Consider the following 19301-nt stretch of genomic DNA (forward strand, 5'->3'; position numbering starts at 1 on the left):
AGACAGACAGACAGGTCAGGTCAGGTATGGGAGCATGTGCCAGAACAGCGCGTCGCTGCGTCCACTTTCCGCCGGTACTCCAGGGGCCTCCGTCTGGCCATCCCCCAGGCAGATGCCAGGCCCATCCCCATCTCCTTGAGATGATGGTCAACCTGCTGCAACCATGAGGCACGTGGTCGGCCCACTGGCCTCCTCCACTCATGAGACTCCCTCGCTGAGAGAATCTGGTGAGCAGGATCAGCGTCAGGAAAACGAGCCACATGTCCATACAGCCGCAGCTGACGCTCACGGACTATGCAGGTAACAAATCTCATCCGAGTCTCTCTCAGCAACCGCTCGTTGGACACAAAATCCGACCAGCGATAGCCAAGGATTCTCCGAAGAGACCTGGTACCAAAGGAATTAAGTCTCCGTCTCAGATCCTTGGTCAAAGTCCAAGTCTCGCACCCATAGAGCAAGACTGGAAGTACCAAGGACCTGAAGACTCGGACTTTCGTCCTCCCGCACAGGTACCGGCAGCGCCACACCCCATGATCCAGTGAATCCATGACTCCCCAGGCCCGACCCAGACGTCTATTGACCTCCGGCTCACAACCTGCGGAGACATGAATATCACTGCCAAGGTAAGTGAATCTCTCCACGACCTCAACATCCTCACCACAAACAGACACAGACAGGACAGCAGCATCCAAGATGTCACCAAAAGCCTGGATCTTTGTTTTGACCCAAGAAACCCGTAATCCCAACGGCTCCGACTCCTCATTCAGCACCTCGAGGGCCCCCAAGAGGATGTCTAAAGTCTCCGCAAAGATGACTGCATCATCTGCAAAATCAAGGTCCGAGATCTTGACATTGCCAAACGATGCACCGCAACTTGATCTCTCCGACATCCTCCCAAAAATCCAGTCCATACAAGTGTTGAAAAGTGTGGGGGCAAGTACACATCCCTGACGAACTCCAGTAACAACTGGAAATAAGTCAGAGGCGGTACCACCACACTTCACAGCACTCTCAGTACCAGAGTAGAGTTCAGACATCAGATCGATCAGTTTCGGTGGCACCCCACGAAGACCAAGAATCCTCCAGAGGACATCCCGATTCACTGAATCGAACGCTTTACAGAGATCAACATAGGCTGCAAGCAGCCCCTGCCGAAACTCTCGTCTGCGTTCAGTGAGGACACGAAGAGCAAGGATACGGTCAATCGTTGACCTCTTTGGTGTAAAGCCTGACTGCTCTGGACGCTGGTGCTCAAGCAGATGGTGGCGAACCCTATCAAGAATTATCCGAGCAAAGACCTTGCCCGGCACTGAGAGCAGCGTCACCCCTCGGTAGTTGTTGCAGTCTTGGCGATCACCCTTCCCTTTCCAGAGAGGGACAACAAGGCCCCTCTTCCAGTCAGTTGGGATGATACCTGTGTTCCAGGCAGAGCACAAAACTGCATGCAACGACGCGAGTGCAGCATTTCCACCAGCCTTGAGAAGTTCAGCATGGATGCCACAGATCCCTGGAGCTTTGCCCCGTTTCAACTGGTTCACCGCAGCCCGTGTTTCCACAAGCGATGGTGGACCACAGTTGATTCGAGGGTCAGCAACAGGGATTGTAACACCCTTGACGTCCAACTCGACAGCTGGGGGATCAGCCTGGTACAACCGCTCAAAGTAACCGGCCCAGCGGGCCTTCACTTCAGACTCCTCTGTCAAGAGCCTACCACTCTCTGCTCGAACTGCAGTGCTCCGAGGGATGGGCTTGGATGAACGTAATGCGCGAATTCCCCTGTAAGCGGGACGAGAATCACCTGTCCACAGGTGATGCTCTACCCCCTCACAGATTCCTCGCACATAGGCCTCCTTGTCCACCCTCAGTGCACGTACAGTTTTACGCCTCAGCTCCCTGAACAGCTCAGCTCTGCCATTCAGCCTGGCCCTGCGACTCTGGTCAATGGTATCCAGTGTCCCTTGAGAGACAAAATTCTTCTTTGCCCTGCGGTGAACTCCAAGGCATCCACCGGCAACATCAAGGACGGTGGTCTTGAAGGTGCTCCACAACTCTTCAGGACCCCCAAAGCACCCAGACCCCCCAAGTGTCCACTCAGCCTGTTCGCAAACTCCTCAGCTACTCTCTCATCCCTGAGCTTGGCAACATCCAGCCTAGGCTGGGATGGTACCATTCTCCAGGATTTAAGGTGCAGCTTTAGAGTTGCTACAACAAGCCTGTGGTCAGTATTGAGGAACTGAGCACTCCGGTAGACCCTGCAGTTCTGGATCATCCTCCAACGACCGTCAATGAGGACATGGTCAATCTCCTTTGCCACACCGCCAGCGTTGGAATACCAAGTCCAGCGATGAGCTTGCGGGCGCTGAAACCATGAACCAGCCACCCTAAGTCCATGACTTCTTGCAAAGTCAAGGAACTTAGTGCTATTCTGGTTCATAGTTCCTGACCCATGGGGACCAAAACACACCTCATAACCATCCCTATCAGCTCCAGTCGATGCATCGAAATCCCCCAAGACTAGAAGTGTATCTCGTCTGGGGCACTGATCAACCACAGACTCGAGTGTGGCATAGAATGCATCCTTCACGGTAAGATCACTCGCCTCAGTCGGAGCATAAATAGAGACCAGGGAAATGACACCTAAGGAGTGACGAATCCTTAATCTCATAATACGCTCGTTGACCGGTGTTACCTCAATTATCATTGGGGTCAGCTTATTGGACACAGCTACAGCAACTCCTTGGGTATGGTAACCATCAGAGCGACCAGACCAATAGTAGGTGTAACCACCCACCATTATCTCGCCGCAATCCGGTCTCCGAACCTCAGAGAGAGCTGCAATCCCGATGTCCAAACGCTTGAGCTCAGATGATAACAGAGACAGGTGATCATCCTCTCTTAGGGATAGGACATTCCAGGCACCCACCCGAAGGGACCGCCTCAGGTTAACCCAAGGAGACCGCCGTCTGGTGGACGACACCTCAGCACCACTCCGACACACTCTCCCGCAATCTGACCCAGGGATGTTACCCCGTGGTTTCCCTCCTATCAAAGATTGGGGGTCCCGAAGGCTTTGCCCCAATCCCATCATCCGGTGAGCTGCCCTGCGAAGGGAAGCTGCACAGGAGGTACTCCCACGGAGTGGGTTTTCAGATTTTTTTGCGTTTTTGCGTTTTGCGGAATGAAGCGTTTTACGGTGGCTGGAGTGCAAATCCTGCCACCAACCTCCTAATAAGAAGTAACCCAACTGCAGGAGGACGTCCGCAGACACAGTTGGGCACTAGATATGGATGGCCGTTGGCTCACAAGGAGCTCCTCCGCCCTTTGACAGGTTTTGTTTTTAATCCTGCTGGGTGTCCATATCCAAACACCCTCCTCACCAGAAAACCTGGTGGGGGAGACGGTTTAGTCGCCGACAACCCGACCATGGAACAGGTTAGTACAGGTTTACATGGTACCTGTAGCAGGTCACAGATCGAACCTGACCTGACAAAAAAACAGACAGGGGTGAAAACATAACCTCTTTCCACCTTCGGTGGCAAGAGGTAACAATATGGAAAAAAATGGGCAAAGCCATAGGTTCACAGAGATCACTACACAGCAAGGAGACAAAAAAAAATCCTTACCGGGCTCGCAACACGACGTACAGGAAAACAGGAAAAAGATCATCCATCGACCACACGTAGCCTGTCTGCACAACACCTTCCAGGCTCTGGTTGATCTCTTCAAACGTTTTCTGGATCACCGTTAGCTTTTCAGATGGTGTGAATGTCGTGCTAGAGAAGGATAAACATGGTGGTAAAATGGATAATACCCAACAAAACCAACCAATCACGATGCAGCACAATAGCAGCATTCAGAGGACGTCCACGAGGTTATAGAAACGAGATACTTGAATCAATACAAGACACACTAACTTTTTCTTTTTCTTTCAATTTTGTGTCCTTCGACCTAAAAGCACTTGCTCCATTTGTCCTTCAAGTCTGTCAGTAATCAATGAGTTTTCCGAATGCTCCTTCAGCCGCTTCAGTCAATTCCTCGTCAGCGAATCGTCCGCTATGCAGGTGCAATTTCAAATGTACCAGATAATAGTCACTCGGGGCCTGGTCGAGGCTACAGCAGAAGGGGGCAGGGGAGGCAAGGGTTATGGGTGATCCAGATGCTCGAAGCCACGGTAATGGATGGCAGTGTGCACAACATGGGCCTTGTGCACAGTGGCATTGCCGTGAAATAAGCATACACCATTATTCTACAGCCCCATGTTAACCATTTTTTAGCCTGCCATGATTTTCGCATGAGGACGGTGCGATATTCCCCTGTGATTGAAGTTACGAAAGGCATATAATCAAATATGATTGTCTTAACATCCCAGAAGAATGAAAAACTCATATAGCCGACTGAGGGTTGGATGCAAAGCTTCTTGTAAAGCAGTGATCCCTTGGGCATTCAAATGCATGGATTTCAATTTGGTTTCTGGATTCCAAGAGTTAAATCACATGGTCGACATTAGTTGCCAGCCAAGTAATAAAGTCGGCTGGATCTGCGTTGCACCGTTCAAGAACTGAGTGACACGTCAGCCATTGATATTAATTGTAAGAGCTGAGGTTTTGTTGGGGGACCATCTTTCTGAGACCTTGGACCTGGGTGAATGCTTGAGGTTGGTGGTGAAATGGCGAGCTTGAGAAACTCAAAGTTCTTTTGCACAGTTCGGTGACCTCAACGAGATGACCCTCCATGATCACTACCTCGATCAGGTCAAGTTTTTCTGGCCGGTCGCATCCGTCGCCCAACCTTATCTGGGGTCATCTTCAAAGGACTAGAGTCCACGCTTGAAGTCAGTCACGCATTCGACTCCTGTGTAATACGAACACATAACTTCATCTTAAATGGTCAGGATGCGTTTGCGGATCTCTTTTGAGGCGACACGTTCTTTGCATAAAAATTTGACGACACCCCAAGGTTCAATCTTAGTAAGATCCAAAATTTTATGAAGGAGAAAAACTTCAGTTTTCAACTTGAAATAACAAACAATGTCAGATTAATGAAACTAATGGCATATAACAAACAAGCCTTAAATCAAAAAAAAAAACAATGAACAAACCATGGCTCTACAGTGCCCATGAATCCCCCATTCCTATAACCTTGTATAATAAAAGACTGTCACCTGCAATCAACATACAAGGAAGCAATGTCAATCTAAAGCTTTGTGAAGCATGTCCGTAGGTTTTTCAGAAGAATGTACTGTTTTCTGTGCAAAAAGTATGTTAAAAAAAAAAAATATATATATATATATATATATATATATATATATATATATATATATATATATATATATATAAGAAAAATCAAAATAGTAAGTTACGACAGCATTGATGTGGCCAGCCCACCTGATTTGTTGCAGAGAATCCACAGCTGATGCAAAACACTCATCACGGATTGTGGACAACCTCTGTCAGGAGAAACCATTTTTTTTTTCAAATAATGAACAACAGGTTGCATCTTATCCTAAATTTATACCTGCAGGTTGTGCCGAGTATTACAAAGCTGTTTACACGTAAGCGCTGCGTGCATTATGTTGAGGCACAAGCACAGTTCCGGTTATGCACATCACATTACTTACAGATAATCTTTACAACGAATGCAGCCTGTAGTGTGACCAAGACTTGGTGGACCATGGATGCACTCACTGGGCTTGCATGCCATCAAGATTACAAAGCAATCATTTGGCCAAATTTAAACTGGGCTTCACGGACAGTCATGTGACCGCGGTTTGAGTCTGCACCAAAGGATTTGATATGCTCGTGTAACTTTTTCTGCCGAGACAGAAGCGAAATGGCAGCTTTACGCATGATAATTTATTAAATTGTATTAAAACAAGGACACAACATTATCTAGCACGAAAACACGCAAACAAGCACACACACACATATTAGGATTGGCAGGGCTCAAAAAATAAAGCCCAGGAGAGAGGATCAAGAAATAAAAGAAACACCGGTGTCAGTAAGAAGATGGCGGCCGCTTGCATGACCATTGAGAGGCACAAAGAAGCTTGCCGTATCCACGTGTGGACAAATGCAGCACTATACTTGAACAGAGATTTTCAAGTGAATGAAATGAAGTAACCACTTTTCAATGCCAGTTCTAACTACCTTTGACTCGATCACTACGGGCTCCAATTCCCACTCAAACTGTAAAAACTCCCTACCCTACCGCTGCTTCAGCTCTTTGAAGACCCCAGGCGGAGCATATCGGAAGCGCTTCACCGTCCTTTCGGGGTTGGAGCACTCCACGTCCCCTTGAGCAGAGGTTGGCCCCCAGGGGAGATGAAGGACCGTGGTGAACGAGAAGATAAGAACAAAGAGGGATGTGAGGTAGAGGGGAAATCGGATCCACATACCCCCATGCTAAAGTAACCCCTTCGTTACATTTTATCACAAAATACATCCACAGATGTGGGGCAGATTAAGCAGGGAAGAGGGGGGGAGGGGTAGTATAGGTGATTCAGATGCTTGAAGCCATGATGATGGGTGGCAATGTACAGTATATGCAAGTTGTGTTCGTCTTTCGGCTGCTCCCGTTAGGGGTCGCCACAGCGGATCATCCGTTATGATCCGCATACCGATTTGGCACAGGTTTTACGCCGGATGCCCTTCCTGACACAACCCTGGTCGCTTCTTACGACACAGGGATAAGGATTGGGTTTCGCCATGATTCCGGGCTGCGCTACACCCTCTCATAGCACGGCCCAGCACAGAGCACCCGTCCTCAAGCGATCCTCCAACCCAAGTCTCCGAGTTGCCGGATTACAGGCGCACGCCACTACGTCCGGTATGTACAGTATATGCAAGTATGAATACAAAAGAGAGGGTCCCACTCTTTTCCACACATTTCAACTCATCATGCACACAATAATCATACAAACCCAAAGTGTTTGCACACCTGCCTCCCTTCAAGCAGCAAGGATTCATCAATCGGCCAAAACATCCTGAAAATGAAAATTATATTAAAAAATAAAAATCCGTTTAAAATATTGCAGCAAAGTACACTTGGTGAAAGATTGCTCATCTCAAGACGACAAAGTGCAAATATCAGGCAATTAAAAAATATATCCACGACATGGATTGGCTGAGAGATTCGTAGGTAAAGAAACATTGCAATACACGGTTTGCCTTTAGATGTCACAGGAACCAAAGAAGAAACTACATATTCACATAAAGGCTGGGATTCCAATAGGAATTGTGCAATTTTGTTTAAGTTCAATGGTCCAGGTGGAAAGCATATGCAGTCATTTGGGGGTGCAAGGTGTGAAGCCTCGTAAACACTCACTGCTGCACACCCAGGAAGGAAAGCAGGCCGACATCAGACTGCTTGTTGAGACGCAACACTCGTTCCCAATATAGCTCATCCCTGCACTCGTGCTGTAGTGCGTAGATTGTGAAGAGTGGTGGGTAGAGGCGTGGCAACAGGATGGGCAGGACGAGTCCATAGTGGGTCACCATGGGTCTGCACAGCAAACAATGAGATGTCACAATAATATGATCAGTCCTCATTCGGTGATCCCCACCATTATTTTTTGTATGCTGTGTACACAGTGGGCAAGGTTACAGGTGGAGGTGATGCAAGACAATGAATGAGGGCCTCACCCAGTGGTTGGGCATTGTTGTTTGACCTTCACGTCAGATGGCAACTCATTGCTGCTTTCGTTCTGCGGCACAAACCGTCCTTCAGGGAGCTCAGGAAAAAGGAATCTGCGAGTGAAATTTGAGCAGGGAAAATAAACAGAATCCCGAAGGAACGAAGTGCACAACCTTTACAAGCCGTAGAAGCAAAATATGATCAGGGCTGCATCTGTCATCAAATATGAAGGTTTGTGGATTTGTATCGAAGCAATTTGAAGTTGTGGTCAATTGCGACGTGACAGGCCAAATGCCCTTTTTCTGTTTTCTTTCAATGTTACCCGAAGCATCAGTCATTAGCCTTGAAAAAACAATAAGTTCAATGTAGTTCAAGGAGGATTTAATTTAAAAAAAAAATCATCATCAGTGCACATGTAATGTGCAGGACAACCAAAAGTAAACATGCTGCCACTTCAACCAATAGCAGTGATGACATCCATGAAATGTGAAGAAAATTTAAAGAAAGTTAAAATGCATTTTCAACAAAGACATGGACGGCGTCTACGAGCGACAAATTTGAGTGGTCATGACGACAGAAAATGCCACATTATTTTGTCCAAGCGCTGCTAAACTGGTGTTTTCAAAGTGCCAAGAAAGGCGATTTGTGTTCTGTTCAAGTACATAATTCGAATAAAATTTTAAAAAAGATTTTAAAGGTTGTCGGAAAAAAATTATTCCAGAAGGTTACAGTCATTGATGCAGAGCCTTTTACACCACCTTATTTAACACGTTACACGTTAGGTATGCATACCTGTTGTTTAAGTCCTTAAAAACAGCAAGTTTCCTGTTTGGAATGACGTAAAACTTGGTCTGTTTGCCAGATAGGCAGGCAGACAGGAAAAAAATCTCGCTCCTCTCTGCGCATGCACAATCGGGCTGAATTTGGAGCCAAATTACTGCTAAATTTTAGGTTTGTTTTCCGATTCAAGTTCAGATTCGTGTTCAAAATATAACATTCAATTGAAATTAAGTTGTTCCTCGATCAGGAACCGACGTTTGTGGACAGAAGGATTGATCGATTGACCGACCGACCGACAGACAAGTGAACCAATTGCTGAACCACACTTTTCCCTTTCGCATGCACGGGGTGATGACGAAGGCGGCCCCTGTCCAATAATGATTGGAATAAAATGAAAAGGGGGCATCACTACCATGCTACAAAAGACTTTCATGAAAATGAATTCTCAATAAATTAATCTTACATTTCACAAAGATGAGTGCACCAAATGTTTTATTTTAGAAACAATTGTAAGGCTCCCTCCCAGATCAATGTGACAGCCTCAGTAAAGCTGAGCAGTTATAAAGAAGATGGTTACAATAAAGTATCTCAGGAATTCCACTGTGAAAGTTTAAGTAGAGCAATGCAGACATTTATGCTGTTACATTCTGAAGTGGGAATAGAAAGCTTATTTGTTGCAAATGACAAAGAAATGCTAAATTTTTGAAAAAAAAAAAAAAAGGGGGGGGGAATTGAATTCAAAATCTAAACTCTGCAATAATGAAGCAACAGAAAGTAAAAGGCCAAAGCACTGACAGTAGGGCAACAGGTGGATGCAACAAACAAGGGAATGAACAAACAGGAAAAGAAGAGAGAATGAGCAAGAGGGGAGGAGAGGAAGTACAGGGTGTTCCAAAAAGACCTAGACAACTTTGGTTGTTGAAATATTTAGCACCACAAATGATACGATAACCTTTATTTTATACGATACAGAAACTCAAAGTTTTCTTTCTTTTCAGGTCTGTTGATTCAATGTGAAACAAAATGGTGACTCCACAGGTGAAAGCTTGGTGCGTCGAATGGTTCAGACAAGGTCTGACACACAAGTTCAGCGTAATTTCCATATAAGGTATGGAAGGAATCCGCCATTGCAGACTAGTATCAGAGAGTGGTGGCACAAGAGGTTGAAGGAGACTGGAAGTTGTCAGAAACAGAAAGGTATCGGTCAACCAAGCACAAGTGCAGCAGACGTTGAACGAGTACGTGAATCATTTCAACAAAGTCCCAGAAAATCAATTTGACACGCATCCAGAGAAATGGGACTACCAACCAGCAATGCACACAGGAATTTGCATAGAAGACCGAAGATTTGTGCCGATAAGGTGCTGATTCTGCAGTAACTCAAACACAAGGCGTCTGCCTTGGAAATCCTCATTCGCGAAGAGGATGACGAAGATTACCTGAGAAAGGTCATGTTCAAAGAGGAATGTCAACCAGCACAGTGTGAGGCTCTGGGGCTCTGAAAACCCCCATGTGGTGATTGAACACATTCATGACAGACCAAACGTCAATGTGTGGTGTGGCCTTCTCCATGACCGTTTGGTGGGTCCATTTTCCTTTGCAGAGGACACGGTGACCTCAACAATTTACGTGACCATGCTGGAAGGATTCGCCTTTTCAAAGATTGAAGACCTGCAACCTGATATCATTTTTTCAACATGATGGCACTTCCCCTCATTCGGCCTGAATCATTTGAGCCCTCCAGAATGAAAAATTTCCACGTCGCTGGATTGGCTGAGACGGACCAACCACCTGGTCCCCATGATCACCAGACTTAAACCCCCTCCCTCGATTTATTTTTTTCTGTGGGGGTTTGGTCAAAGCTGTTGTCTACAACTCCAAGGTGGCAAAACTCCAGGATCTTTCTTCTCGGATCACAGCTGCATGCACACTGGTGGACGCAAATATGCTGAGCCGAACGTGGCAAGAAGTCGTGTACTACCTTGATGTCCTGCGCGTGACAGACGGAGCTCATATTGAAGTGTATTGATGATGTGCACAAAACTTGATGAGTTTCTGTATCATATAAATCCAAGGGTATCGTTGTGTCATTTGTGGCTCTAAAAATATTAACAACCAAAGTTGTCCGGATCTTTTTGGAACACCCTGTAAGACCAAAAAAAGGAGGGCAAGTAAGACAGACAAAAAGTAATAATTGACAAATACATGAACATCATCTTCCCGAGGCCTAGATTCTCTCCCCTCTCACGCTCCCCGAAGCATTTTTCTAAATGCAAATAACTTGGATGTTTTTTTGGATCAATGATTTGATCATTATCCCTCACCAATCTCCTCGTCAAATCAGCTTGACGGGGAGATTGGTAAGAAGCTTGGTGAAGTGGGCTGGTCATGTGGTGCGGATGGGGAAGAGAATGGGAAAGGAAGCGAATACTGTACAAAAGTTGTTCATCAAAAGGTCTGAGACAAGGTCTCACAGCATTCAGCAGCACTTTATTACAACACATTAGGGGCACATCTATTTATTATGTGCAGAGTGGGGTTGACCCTGAGGTGTGAACCCACATCTTCACCTTTTAGCAGGGAAGCGAATGCGGTACAATGCTGAAAATGACAAGTATAGGGCAGACACTCTGCTCTTGGACAATCCAGACTTTCTTTTTTTAATTGCTTGTTTCACTGGAGGGTGACAAGCTCAGTCAGGTAAATGCCCTCCCCCCATACCCCCTACCCCCTTCAACAGTAAGTAACACAGAAGCCAAATGACAATCAAAAGAAAACAAATCTGTTGATCAGTCTCAGAGTTGGGGGTTGTAGGTTAAAGACAAACAACTGAGAAAAGTAAATTATTCCAAAGCTTAACTGCATGCCGGTTGAAAGAGGATGTGTGTTGCCTCGTTAGAAAAGTAATTGTGATACAATATGGGTGACGTGTCAAGGCCAAGAGAGTTTGTAGCGAGAGAACCATTGGAGCAGGGACTCCACTGGCCAATTTTGCCGAATAGCAACCATGCCGGCAGCAATTTTAAACCAGAGTTGGTGTCAAAGCCACCCAATGCTCGCCTGTTTATACATTCATCGTTTTTAAAAGACTAGTCTAATAATATTTTTTTATAAAGCATTGCAGTGAAGTCTGATCCAAATAATTTTAAAGCAATATATGTATTTGTTGATTGTAATCAGTAAAAAAATAGTGTGGAAGATAAAAACATGAGAAAAGAAATAACTTGCACCAAAAACTTTAACATTTTCATGCTCACGCTGACGCTCACGCCGGGGGTATCGCTATAGCTCTCTGTTCTTCGAACAGGCGAGCTAAAAAAAAAAAAAACAACCAACCGTGATTAGACCACTCGACAGTGAGCCAGAGGCTGGAAGCTGGAAATAAGCAAGGGAGTTATCAATCAATCAATCAATCTGACGGCTTTTGCATGCCATCAAAAAAATGTGAAGAAGAGGAGGAGCATCGCCCAAGATGTGAGAACAGCATTCTTCCATGGGCTTCTGGGCTTTGTCAAGAGAACGGTGCTCGTTAGATGCAAAATATTCCAAGCTCGAAATAGCAAGGCCAAGCTTCCTGGATGTCTTTCTCGCAATGATGGTGATATGAGGCTTCCAGGAAAGAACAGAAGAAACCTCAACAAGCCAATGGCCAGGGATTCCAAAGGAATACAAGAAAATGCAACGAACTTGGATACAGGAGGCAGCTTTTTGGCCTATCATATTTTACATGACCTTGGAGATAATAGGTGCAAGAGCTATTGGGTGGTCAATAACAGGGTCTGAAAATTACCTTTGGTACTGGAGAAACAGAAACCGGTTTCCAAAACGAGTAATAGTTGATGGAGGAGAGAGATAATTTGTAAAACTTAGCTAGAACTGTCTCCATCAGGTTCACGAGCTTTATTGATGCCAAGTGCCAAAAGGTCTTGATGCACATTTCTTGTAGTGATGAAAACGTGTGGCATGCCAGTTGCAGGGGCACATCAGATGAGAACATTATTGCTCGTATAGACGACAGTTTAGTTGGCTGCAACTAGGGTGACATACTAACCCTAGCCCCCCCCCACCCCCACGCCTCAACCCCTTCAAATTACAGAATTGCTGCTCACCTCCACTCATTCATTCTTCCTTTTCCCATCTGTGGAACTAACTTCCACAGTCTCTTCAATCTCATTCTTCCCTCCAGCTCTTCATAAAAGCCGTTCACTAGCATCTCAGATTGTCCCGCATTCAAAAACATGATCTTTTATATCCCTGATAACTCCCCAAGCCAACCTCTTTCCAACTTTCCTTCCTAAGGGTTTGCTTCTGCATCCATCTTGTCCATTCCCAGTCCTCATTCTTCCTCACACCCCCTTATCCTTTAAGTCTCTCTCTCCATCTTGTCCCTCAACCCTGCTGTTGTGCATTTTCACCTCTCTCCTCTGCTGCTCCTTTTGTTCTGCTGCACCATGATCCATTTTATGTTCAAGCTAATCCACAGGCCTCGACTCTGTACTGTCGGAGCCCACTATTCGTGGGAAGGGGGGGGGGGGGATATGTTCCTGGAAAATGCCGCGAATGTCGAAGCCGTGCAAAAAGGGGGATAGGTTCCCGGCAGTTTATGACTCATAAGGGAAAATCAAAAATCTTGTGAAAAACCATGAATACGTCCATGAAAAGCTGTGAATACACCCCCCCCCCAAAAAAAAAAGCCCCACGAAAATGTGAAAAAAACAAACAAACAAACAAAAAAAACCACGAATACGCGAAGCACAGGGCCATGAGTGGAGAAGCAGGTCACATTTTATCAGCCGCAAATAGCAGTGGGGTCCAACAGTATACAATTGGGACAACGAGCATGGTTTTCTATCAAATTTCATTCTGTTGGAATGGGATTAAGAGAAAAATTTACCAAAGTTGTGGTAGTACTGTTGTGGGGCCGGGTCTCGGTGGCGAGCACGGCCGCTCGGGGGAGCAGTAGAGTAGGCTCCACCGAACACCTGGAATTTAGGTCGTACCTTTCAGATAAATCCGAAAGGTCATGGGTCCCTTATCGGATCGAAGATCGCCAATAGGTCGACCACGTTGGGTAAGGTCAATTGCCAATTTCAATATACCTAATTACCCATGTTGTCAACTACCAGGGAAATTCACCGTCGACAGGATCTGCACAATCCGGGCCGTTACCGAGCTGGATCTGAGTCATACCCCGAGCGGAGAGTACCAGAACCCTGCCGGCCAATTGCACAATTACGGCAACAATGAGGCCTCCTAATTCCTGTTCACAGCACGGCACACCAATGATAGAAAGGACAAGGACAAGCTGGGACATTCAACAATAGGGAATTTATTTACAATAATGGGCAAAAACCGGGAAGGGAGACAAAGAGCAAATTACAACTGAATATATTCCAATGTACAATAACACAAGCACTTAACAATTCTACTTAACAGACGGGCACACACACACACACACACACACACACACACACACACACGAAGTGGGCCGGCCGGCCTTTTATTGATGCCCTCCAGCTCGGAGGGAAGGTGAGCCGAAGGGGAGAGCCTGTCTCGCACCTCCCTGCCTCGTGCGGTTTTCGATGATCCGGTTCGGCGGGACTCGAACCCGCAACACAATGCCAGCCGGCGTGAAGCCGGTTGACGCCAGCCGGCATGAAGGCGGATCAGACAGAACGCCGCCAGGCCAGACGAGACGACCAGGCGACGAGGCTGACAAGGCAACCAGGCGACGCGACCTTGACTGGACCTCAACACAACTGAACTCCACTCGACTCCAACTAAACTCCAGGCGGATCGTCACTCACTCGAGCACAGTCACGTAACTCACTCAACACACTCTGTCCCAACAACTGCGCTGGACCGATCGCAACCTCACTTGCGCATCGTCGGGTCTCAGCACTCTCTGGCTCAGTCCGATCGCGCCGAATCATTATCCCCTCCTTGTCCAGGGGGGGGGGAGGGAACGCCTCCTCGCGACCCGCTCTCCCTCACTGGACGGGTTTGGCGCGCAAATGCGCTCGTCGCCGCTGTCACTGGCCAAAACGGGCGCCAAGTCCGTTGATTGGTCTGGGGGCGTGGTGACATCACGCGGACCGCCCCTCACACAGTGGAGGAGTCCCATTGGTAGAAGGACGGCAACCTTGCTCGCATCACCCCGATTGGGCGAGAGCCGCCGCGAGGTTCCGCCTTGAACTCCGCCCACCGCGGGCGCTATGGCGTCGGGTTGAGGAAGCGAGGCGAAGGCGTGTTGTTGTTATCGTTGTTGTTCAAGATGTCAGATATAAAGATTTAAAGCCTGACTATGAGATAACTTCGCAGAGCACGAACACTTAATTACCCACTAAACAAGGAACGGGACCCTAACTAGAAACACACAGTTACCGATATAACTTCTACAAGGACCTGAATGTTGAGTGCTCATGGCTGCCAGATTCGTAACAGTACTTGTGGAAGGATTTTACTTTATTTTTTACCATCAACGCACAGGTATGGAGAAGGGGAGGTGGGAATCTAAGGTAGAGGCCAATTAATTATAAGTGTTTTCATTAACTTTTTTTCTGATCTTTTCAGCAGATTGCATGAGACCGGGCTCTTCTAAAAGAGTGGTGAACAGAGCAATGAGGGGAAAGTGTTCCCAACTGAGAAGCAACATTGGGCCATTTGTGCTCATTCCACATTGTATACATGATGCGCCCAACCACAATTAGATTGAGGGAAACGTGCAGATGGGCACCTGACAATTTTGAAGACGCTCCGTACATAAGATTTGACCTCTTCTACTGCCTGGCGCAGCAACCGCTTGTTGGCACCGACACCCACATATGTGGCACGGTACACGGTCACCAGCATGTCTAGAAGTCGGCCAAGGGGGTGTAACACAGAGTCACATGCCTGAAAAGGAGGACAGTGGAAAAGAAAAGAGGCATGACAAGTGCAATCAAAGAACGGTGGTTTAGGGGAGAGGAATAGCACGAATGTAGGGCTTTGAGAAAAGCTCGAGTTCTGGCAATATATGGGAGTGGTAACGACAAAAAATTCAGACATGGAAGGATGAGGATTGTTTGTGTTGTGATCGAGTAAGATTTATGGACACACCTTGGACAAATAGTTCTCGATGACTTGGTGCCGCTCATTGGTGAGCTCTCCTTCCCATCGTTGTGGAATCACCTCGAGCTTGTCAAAATTCAGGCTCCCAGAGCGTGAAATGTTTTCTCTGCTAATGCCAAGAACCCACAAAAGCTTACACTCAAAATCCATTAAAAAAAAAAATCACCGTCATGCAGAGCAAAAAAAAGCACACAACACCTGGTTCTACAAGTTTAAAAAAAAAAAAATTCAAAAAGGAAGAAAAAAAATCCCCCGGACAGGCAAGACAAAAAAAAAAATCCTTCCCGATTTCAAACCAATGTTAAATTTACGAGTGCAATTTGTGTGATGTTGGCAAGTTGTGCAAATTAAAAGTCCATCTTTTTATGGTGTTGGGTAAAAAAGAAAAAGCTCACATGTCCTAAAAATCTGCTCTGCTGTTCTTGCACATCCTCTCTGTCCTTTTACGCTATAATTTGCCCGAGGTCATCTTCCATCTGCTTGGAAATCAGCTACCATCACCACGTTACATTAAAAAAAAACGGTGAAAACAAAAACTGTCAAACAAAGTCCTTCCTTGGCACACCTGAACTCCGATCCACCTTTAATGCTTTCATATACACAGCTCGAGTACTGCTCTCCCCTCTGGGCTGGCTCCCCTGCTGACGTCTTGCTCAGCTTGACATGGTGGAAACCAAGGTCTTCAAGATCAATGGAAACTCCCACACTGAAGCTGATTCAATTAGTGTGTCACTTTTCCATCACAGACAGGTGAGTGGTCTCTGTCTTCCACCACCTTCTTGCTGGTCTTTCACCCTCTGCTTTTTATGTACTGTGCCCCCCCTCCCCCACTCTCTCTCCCCAGATTCCTGCAGGACACACACGGTTCACCATCAACTCCTTTCTGGTCAAACTCCCAAAATCCAGGATCACTGCTCACCTCCACTCATTTGTTCCTCTATTTTTTTCTGCCTGTGGAACTAACTTCCACATCCTCTTCAACCTTTATTTCCTCCAGGTCTTCAAGAGAGCTTTTTCACACCATCTCAGATCATTCCGCATCCAAACTTTATTTTTTTTTACCCCCGTTAAACCAACCTCATCCCCTCCTACTTTCAAAATTTCCCATTTTCCTTTCAGCAGAAGAGGCGAGACGAGCAGAGGCTAAAGTTTTAGTAAAATCAAGGATAGGTGGGCTAGTTTGATGATCCTTCCAGAGTGACAGTGTGAGACTTCCCAGGATTGAAACCTTTGCTGAGGCAGCAAAAGGAGAGGCGGCGATTTACACATCTACTGAAACCACTTTGCACGAGTGCATCTTCATATTTTTTTTTTTTAGTAAGCAAAGTCGAGGCTCGTGGAGAGCTGTTCTTGAACAAACATTAACACCCGCACTTTCAGCTAGGTCATTCGCCAGATCTCTACTGGATTATCGTCTCTCACAAATAACATACCCTGGGGTAGTTAACATTGCTGTTGGAGAGTTGGTCCTTTCCTCCTTGTCTGCTTATATTATAAACAGAACCAATTTCACATATCATCCTCAGTCTTGTTGGGCTGTAATCTGCCACATGGAGTCGCCTTCACTAGCGAAGACTGATTACCATCTGTTATCGTCATGGGATATTTACTTCCCAGAAACCATAATATTCACGACATGACAAAGATATCACTACCTACACACTACTTTTATAGTTCTCCTGCAAATGTTTAACTTTCTGAAAACTTGCATGACAACCAAAGTGGGCTGCATCAACACATGACTGGACTTGATGGAGCATTTCATTTTAATTCCACCCATGTTTCCAGAGTTTGTATTTTTTTCTCTTCATTTTCCACAATATATGACTTTAAAAAAAATGACATGAATGCTAAACGAGGCCTTCTGCACATGTGCTGTGTGTATGTTTGCACCGGCTCGCTTCTGCTTGCCGGGCACTTTTAATCTTCCCTTCCCAGCATGAAATCTGTAATTAAAATAGTCTTTGAAACATAGTTTTCAGCTTTTAGATGAAGGAGTGGCAATTTCAATATGCTTAACCGTAATTGGTCTGTTCTTTCATGTAAACCGGACTCTCAGAAATAGAGGAAATATTACAAATATCGATGGATGAGATAAGTCAGGTTCATACGATTAATGTTAATACAATTAGCTAGCGGTCGCAGTGGATAAAAATTAAAAAAAAAAACACGCACACACGCACATTTTCTGTTCCTAACAATTCCATAAGACACAAATTCATAATTTTACAGGATCGTCTATTCCTTAAATATAATAAAATTTAAAGGATTGCTCAAAATGATGTTAATTTCACAACCTCCTGTATTCAACTTCAATTAAAATTGTAAACCTCAAAACATAGAACACATGACCAATGCTTGTACTTTCACCAATAAATGCAAAAACCTAGTACAATTACCTCCGCCACCAAAGGTGGATGGAGGTTATGTTTTCACCCGTCTGTCTGTCTGTTACTTGGCAAAAAAACAAAATTAAATTAACAAATATGTTGATCACTTCAGTTTGTCCGCTCACCTTTAATCGCCTATAGGTCACAATTTTAAACTGATCTTCACGGAACTTCACCAAATGGTAGAGATGGTGGTCCGATAGAAGCCTATTTCTTTTTGAGGTCAAAAGGTCATCGTAGGCCAAAAGTCAACAACCTTTCCAAATGTCTAAAATCGTCACTTTTAATCTGATTAACTCGAAATTTGAAGAGCATTTGCACATCAGGTCACTGAATTGAACCACCTATTATTTTTGAGGTCAATATTGGCATAATTTCTAAAATTATCAATTTCCATCGGATTAACTTGAAATTTGAAGAGTAATTGCACATCAGGCCACTGAATTCAACCACCAATTATTTTTTTAGGTCAACATAGGCCAAAGGTCAACAACTTGGGTGGTATTTCTAAAATCCTCAATTTTCATCCGATTGACTTGAAATTTGAACAAGATTTGAAAATCAGGTCACTGAATTCAATCACCAATTATTTTTAAGGTCAAAGGGTCAACATAAGCCTAATTTCAAAAAATTGAGAGATAGGGCCAAAAACATATGTATATGTATCACGATATCTCAAAAAGTTGTGGACGAGTTGTGACAAAACTATTTGGACGAGTTGGTTCGGTGACGAGAACAATAGGATTCGATTTTGGTTCAGATCCAGCCCATCAGTAGGATACAAAACGTAAACTGTTCAGCCTGGCGTCACTCTACCAAGTGCTGTTCTACTTGGTTCTTTTTTGCCAAGTGTCACTCAGAGTGATTTTCTATTTTTCTGTTTGTGAACAGGATATCTCAAAAAGTTGTGGACGGATTGGACGAAAAATTTGATGGAGAACTTTGGTATGTGACATGGACGAAATTATTAGATTTTGGTGAAGATCTGAATCCAGATCCGGATTCGAGAATTTTTTAAAGTGGTTCTTCACCATTGAGATAGGGCAAAAACGATATATAGCACGATATCTCAAAAAGTTGTGGATGGATTCGGATGAAATTTGTTGGATGAGTTGGTTAGGTGACAAGAACAAGCTGATTAAATTTCAGTTCGTCCGAATCCAGATCCGGCCTATCCGTGGGATACAAAATGTAAACTAAAATCAATCTGGCGGAGATGTGCATTCTACCGAGTGGCCGTTCTAGTTTCTCGTGGGCACAAAACCAAACAAAAAATATATTTGTAACAGCTCTCACAGCTCCTCCAGCTCCCACCCTCCCCACCATGAATGATAGTAAATATCATCATATTAAACATACCCTGTGCATCAATAAGACCAAGTTAGGATC

At 45.3% G+C, this 19301-nt stretch overlaps 2 protein-coding genes across 10 annotated transcripts in view; one reads left to right on the top strand and one right to left on the bottom strand.

The window, feature by feature from the left end:
* Positions 1–19301, bottom strand: part of ALS2 (alsin Rho guanine nucleotide exchange factor ALS2) — a 276431-nt gene that overhangs the window by 151377 nt on the left and 105753 nt on the right. For 8 of the 9 annotated variants that reach the window (XM_085869620.1, XM_085869617.1, XM_085869621.1 and 5 more), the window contains 7 exons: positions 15511–15631; positions 15149–15306; positions 7641–7745; positions 7324–7500; positions 6937–6982; positions 5385–5446; positions 3624–3773 (listed from right to left, as the gene is read on the bottom strand). In XM_085869620.1, coding sequence (XP_085725746.1) covers positions 3624–3773; positions 5385–5446; positions 6937–6982; positions 7324–7500; positions 7641–7745; positions 15149–15306; positions 15511–15631 — 819 coding nt within the window. The remainder of the gene's footprint in view (positions 1–3623; positions 3774–5384; positions 5447–6936; positions 6983–7323; positions 7501–7640; positions 7746–15148; positions 15307–15510; positions 15632–19301) is intronic. The other variant, XM_085869622.1, reaches the window with a different exon arrangement.
* JMJD4 (jumonji domain containing 4) overlaps positions 1–19301 on the top strand; it is an 84076-nt gene that overhangs the window by 24827 nt on the left and 39948 nt on the right. The window lies entirely within an intron of this gene.

Source organism: Eptatretus burgeri, chromosome 2, assembly GCF_056783735.1.
Source record: "Eptatretus burgeri isolate ZD-2024b chromosome 2, Ebu_testis_v1, whole genome shotgun sequence".
Taxonomy (NCBI): Eukaryota; Metazoa; Chordata; class Myxini; order Myxiniformes; family Myxinidae; genus Eptatretus; species Eptatretus burgeri.